At 53.0% G+C, this 6000-nt stretch overlaps 1 protein-coding gene across 2 annotated transcripts in view; it reads right to left on the bottom strand.

Annotated features, from left to right (window-relative positions):
• Positions 1-683: 683 nt before the first annotated feature.
• Rasgef1a (RasGEF domain family member 1A) overlaps positions 684-6000 on the bottom strand; it is a 93620-nt gene continuing 88303 nt past the window's right edge. For both annotated transcript variants that reach the window (XM_052719805.1, XM_052719807.1), the window contains exons 7-13: positions 5806-5898; positions 5272-5374; positions 5110-5189; positions 4061-4252; positions 3076-3199; positions 2556-2628; positions 684-2362 (exon numbers count right to left, since the gene is read on the bottom strand). In XM_052719805.1, the coding sequence (XP_052575765.1) occupies positions 2338-2362; positions 2556-2628; positions 3076-3199; positions 4061-4252; positions 5110-5189; positions 5272-5374; positions 5806-5898 (690 nt within the window). In that variant the 3' untranslated portion in view covers positions 684-2337. The remainder of the gene's footprint in view (positions 2363-2555; positions 2629-3075; positions 3200-4060; positions 4253-5109; positions 5190-5271; positions 5375-5805; positions 5899-6000) is intronic.

The raw sequence follows: 6000 nt of genomic DNA, 5'->3' as shown, positions 1-6000 counted from the left end.
TAAACCGACCTACAGATGGGGTAGAGAAATGTGTTTTAGATTCTCCCCATGGCTGTACAGTGGTGGGACTTAACAATGGAGTGGCTCCTTCATGATGTGCTTCTGTTGGGCGGTGTTGGTCGTGTGGGAATGAACAGAGGTTGTACTGAAAGTGCAGGGTGAGGCTCTTTGAGAGCTGTAGAGACGCCCTCATCCAGCCTGGGTTGTGTTCTCAGTGGGGTCAGGCAGGCTGGAGAAATGGGGGCTCGGCTCCCCACTCAGGACCTGGGTTCTTCTCTGCCCTCCAGTGTAATCACTACAACAGGTCCCACCTGAACTGTGCCTGGCAGAGTGCTTCACAGGAAGACAGGGCAGGTGCCTGCAGGACATGGCAGCCCCACAGACAACAGATTACAACTAATATTCTTAAAGAGAAGTCCCTAACTTACATGATCATACACTACATCCTTGGGCATGTTCTTGGGGGGAAAAAAAAAGCAGGACGTCGACGCTCATCCTGATCATCCTTTCCTCGTCTCACATTAACCACCTGAAAAGTCATTTGTCAGAACGTAGTTCAGATGCAAACAAAACTTGCTGGGGTCCCCTGCTTGGAAGCCTACAGTGGGTCCCCGAAGTGTCCCTCCCCCCGCCGCCCCAAGCCACCAACTCCAGGCTCCTTAGCACACAAGACAGGCAAGGGGGAAGAGCAACATGTTCTTTTATTGATGCAAGTACATCCAGTCACACCACAACTGACATCCTGCATATGGTACAGCGTTATACTCAGAGATCAGCTCCAAATACCAAAACATCAAATGAAGGGCGTATCCAATGGGGGCAATGAAATAGCAATGTAGACACTTTCTCAAGAAGGTACTAGAACCAGTGACCCTGAAGCACACATGGACGGAAGGCCCTTAACACATGTACAGAAAATGTTCTAACATTATATTCCAAATATATAGTCTCAAGTGTCCAGCCTTTATCTCAAAGACATAAACAAATCAATATGTACTATCAATATACAATCTGTACTAGCTAGAAGGTCTGAAAAGTGCAAGCACACTGTGACAATACAGTGTAACTACTCTGTTCCCCAAGGCTGAGGGTGGCCACCTAGCCCACCTCCCTGTGGCCTGGCTGGCCATCTCCAGGCTGTCCACAGAGGCTCTGGGAGTGGGACCAACCATTCCATCCTGGACTTCTTGACAGACGCTCCCACCCAAGCCAAACAAATCAGTGCAGGTATCTCCAGCTGTCTGAGGGACAGAGCCATCCCACCCACGATCAGTAAGACCCAGGGCTCACGCCAGGAAATCAGACATGAAAGATGAACCACACTCCCCTGTTCGGATCAGAACTACACCGCTCCGTGTTGGACAGGTTGATCTGGAAGCGCTCCAGCATGGGGGGCTGCCTGGCTAACTGAGTTTCAGATTACCCATGGGGGGGCCTCCTACCAGAGGGAGGGGGGCTGTCTGCCACACATCCATTTTGCTTTCCTTGCCTTTGTGCGGCAGCTTCAGATGCCGCCTTCTTCACTGCGGCAGCACGGCTCAGGTGCAGCCTGGGAGACTCACAATGCTACGGTGCCCTCCCTTACTGTCACAGATTTTTCTCTCTTCTAAAACACAACTGAAGAACAATTTGCCAAACATATTCTCACAGAAAATATGCTGTCAGGCATCCCCTTGCCCCTCCCAACCCCATAAATCCCTGATAAAGGAAAATGAAAATGTAAACTTTGGAAAGCCCGTATGTAAAGGTTCCCTTCCAGAAGTGTGCACACGAGACCTCCTGGCCACTCCAGCCCTTCCTGTGGGAACCTGGTGGCCCAGGCTGCTGAGGGTGGGCTCCTTGCGGCACAGGACAGAGCTGGCTGCAGCTCCAACAATGGAACAGGAAGACTGGACCCCCAGCACCCTGTAAGGCACTAACCCCAACATCAGAGACACTGGCTGGAGAGGCGTCCGAGCAGGCAGGGCTCACATTGGTTTTGGTTGGGTTATTTTAAATTTTTTTTCATAGGATGTTAATCATCAAAAGTAGAAAATAAAAATCTACATTTCATTAGAATAAGATGTTACCATGGTTACCATCTCCCATGATACTCTTTCCCGCCCCTCCCCAAAAACAGGGCCCTGCCCTGTTTAAAATAAATAACAACAACAAAAGAAAAAAACTTCGTAAGTGCCAAAGGCTGACGCATGGGATAATTACCATTTTCTTTTTCATAAAAGTTATATACAAAATGGACCCCAACCAGTGAGGCCTCCTCCCCTCTCATTCCACATCTGTCATCATTTGAACTTGGTTCGTTTGTTATGTTTCATCCGGCATCTGCAGGCTGCATCCTCAGGCTCTGTTAAGGAGAGTGGTCCTGCAGATGGACAGAAGAGGCTGCATCAGGCTCCCTGGGCAGGCAGAGGGCAGGCCCATGTCTCTGGGAGAAGAGAGCCCAAGTCCAGCCCAGTCATCAGCATCCTACCAAACCGTCCGCTGGGAAGGCCAGCTCTGTCCTTGCCATGCCCACCCTCTCCCTCCCAGGCCCAGATGGACCTAGCACGCCCTACCTGAGCGCCTTCCAGCTGTCCTTCTCCATGTGGTTCTCAGGACCTTCGCTTTCAAAGGAGGCGATGAAGAGAGCTGAGGGATGGAGAGCCCCTGAGAGCCAGCATCCCCACAGGTGGGTTCTAACAAGTTACCCCTTCCGGGGTCACAGTGAGGCCTGGGACAAGAGGACTAGGAACTCTAACTGGGCCCTGACTGTCTCCTAGGGCCACCTTAAGAGGTCAAGGGACCTGGGTGGGTATGTGAACAATTGGTATGAACCCAGGGAGATGGGTATGCTGTGTACCCGGGGAGATGGGTATGCTGTGTACCGGGGAGATGGGTATGCTGTGCACCCGGGGAGATGGGTATGCTGTGCACCGGGGAGATGGGTATGCTGTGCACCCGGGGAGATGGGTATGCTGTGCACCCGGGGAGATGGGTATGCTGTGCACCTGGGGAGATGGGTATGCTGTGCACCCGGGGAGATGGGTATGCTGTGCACCCGGGGAGATGGGTATGCTGTTAAAGAGATACCCTTACCTTCCTCGCTGTAGATGGGTGCCGTGAGCAGGTAACTCTGAATCTTCTTGTCCTTCTCAAAGGGACACTCTACCTGTGTCCATGTCATGAACTCATGGATCTGTCTGGAAATTTCCCAAAATTTCTGAAGAGACAAAAACACCAACAGGATGTTCTCTATGTCACCCGAATGAACTTGAAGCCAACTATCAGAGCCAGAGATATGGTTCCCATATCTGACTAACTGCTTATGTTGTTAGTCCAAGCAGGGGGAAGACAACAGCGCCAGCCTGGCAGACACCATGGCAGTTTGTAGAGATCAGAGATGGCAGAAATCCCTGAAGACACTCTGCCTTGCCCTCTGCATAGGCAATCAGGCTACATACCTCTATACAGGCCTATACCTCTCCTGCCCAGGGACCTAGAAGGCTCCGTCTGTGACTCCAACCTGAGGCATCCCACACCTAGTACAGGGGCTCCAGCAGGACAAGCTACTGTCGTCCTTACCATGGCATTGGTATGAATGTACAGGACCCGGTTACCCCTTCCTTAATGCCCCTTACACTTCCCCGAGTCCCTCTGTTCTGCTCCCCACCCTTGGCCAGGTACCCTCAGCCCACCAGGCGGGTTCCTCACTTTCTCTGGAATTTTGCTCAAGTCCCTTCTTTACCTAAATCCCTCTTCACCCCCAAGTTCCTAGGGATGGCTCCTCCTCTGCCTCCTTAGTGGGTCAGCACTGTACCAGGATCCTGGGTAATACAGGCCCTGTGGCAGCAAGCTCCGCCATCTGATGCCCCCCCCCAGAAAGACAGGAGCTGCACCTCACACCTTAAGGCTGAACAGCAGCCCTGACCCACCTGGTGCATCCAGCCCTGAAGGACCTTCTAGACCTCGGGCAAGGCTTGAACACCAGTCCCTGCTACAAAGCCCCTGTCTAGTAGCTGTAGTAGCACAGGAAGGCTCTGCCTGCCCCACCCATGCTGGGACCTCAAGAGGCTGGGCTCACTTTGAAGTTAATATGCCCATTGGGCATGTGGTTGGTGTGGATTTTGTGCAGAAAGTAGATGTCCTTCACAAAGAGGTTGAACACAGGTATGACAATCTTCTCGCGACTGCTGTTGGCTGTCTGGGACCTCTGTGTCGCCCCCTGCAGGGCTGTCCGGTAGTTACAGAAGTTGCTGGAGGGGTCCATATGATGCTGCAGGCACAGGGAAGACAGAGTGAGCCCCTCAACCCGGTGCAGGGTGCCCCTCTCTGTAAGTAGGAGACAACAAATGGAGAAGGCATGGTCCTGGGGGCCCAGCAGTCAACATGAGGAGCAAAGGCCCAAAGCAGCCCTCAGCCCCCAGGCCTTGGACGGCTACACAGGAGTGTCACAGCCCTGCCTGCCCGGCTGCTTCCATGGTCCTGCCGTTAAAGCAGTGCTTCTCAACCTGTGGGTCACGACCCTCGTAGGGAGTCAAATGACCCTTTCACAGGGGTCACATAAGACCATCAGAAAACACAGATATTTATATTACAATTCCTAACAATAGCAAAATTACAGTTAGGAAGCAGCCATAGAATTCATTTTACGGTTTGGGGTTACCACACCATGAGGAACTGTATTAAAGGGTGCAGCCTTAGGAAGGCTGAGAACCTCTGCTGGAAAGTCTTCCTCGGCTTCACTACACAAACAGACACCACTTAGACCTCAACACACCCCACAGGCCACAGGACTGGTGCCTTCTAAACACAAAGCCGTCTGTGACCAAATACATCACTGGAAAGCTTCAGATGACGTGTCTGCCGGCCTCTGGGGACCCAGATGACCCAGGGTCAGGAGACGCTGACGACGCAGTGGCCAGTGTCACTTGGTTCAAACTCTTACTATCACTCTCCAGGCCTCACTCTAGGTGCTGACCCCACCCAAGGCAACAAGGCCAAAGGAGAGCTCAGGTGCCCACCACCACCAAGGCTGGTCCCATGTGTGTGAGCGACAGGAAAGATGCGACCCCCTGCTGCTGAGGACCCTCTGGACAAACCCAGGATGAGAGAGGGGTCAGACGCCAGTACCTCCAAGACGTCAAACTTGGCGGTCTTGACTTTGGACCACGTTTTCTTCAGCCGTGCCACTGGACTGAGGTTCATGCCAGCTGGAGGGACATGGAGCAGAGGTCAGGGCAGGGAGAAGCAGGCGGCACAAGCAGGAGAGCCCGCCTGCACCTGGGCACTCACATATGATGGCCATCATGGAGTTGAAGTTGCCGATGTTGAAACATTCTCGGGCCACATCAATGAAGAACTCCAGCATGCGGGTCCGGTGTTTCTTCTTTACCACCTGGAAACAACGAGCGTGCCTCGGCATGGGGCCACCAAGGGACCACCGGGCAAAGATGCAGGGAGGCCATCGGATTTGGCTGCCAGAGACTCGAGGCTGCATCTTCAGGGGCTAGATCTATGTCCCAACACTGCTTCATCCTCATTCACAAGTGGAATGAAGCCATCTGCCTCAGAGGCTGAGGATGATGAGACCCACCATAACTGACGCAGGAGTTCTTGGTACAGGGAGAGTACTCCAGGGATGGGGTCTTTTTTGTCATGCAAATGAATCCTTGTTGTATGTGTGATTCTGCTGCCATGGGGCAGGCTGAGGTCCGGGCAGTGAGCACCACATGCATTTACTTGAGACTGTGAGGGCAGGAGTCAGTCAGCCTTGCAAAGACGGTGGGAGAGGCCATCTTACCCAGCGCTGCTATGGTAAACACTTACCCGGCACACCTCTGTAGCCACCAGCATGCTCAAGCAGTTGAACCAGTTGTCATAGGCCTCTAGACTGTAGGTCTTAGTCATGTCTCCTCGGCACTGGAGGGACAAAGCATGTCACAGGGAGCCCTGGGGTCCCTGCCTGGACAAGCCAGTCACTGTGGCTGGCCAGGTCCCAAGACCAAGGCATACCTGGACCAT

The sequence above is a fragment of the Peromyscus californicus genome, unplaced genomic scaffold, assembly GCF_007827085.1.
Source record: "Peromyscus californicus insignis strain IS unplaced genomic scaffold, ASM782708v3 Scaffold_6__1_contigs__length_162567912, whole genome shotgun sequence".
In the NCBI taxonomy this organism is placed as follows: Eukaryota; Metazoa; Chordata; class Mammalia; order Rodentia; family Cricetidae; genus Peromyscus; species Peromyscus californicus.
This window is presented reverse-complemented; position numbering and strand designations above follow the sequence as displayed.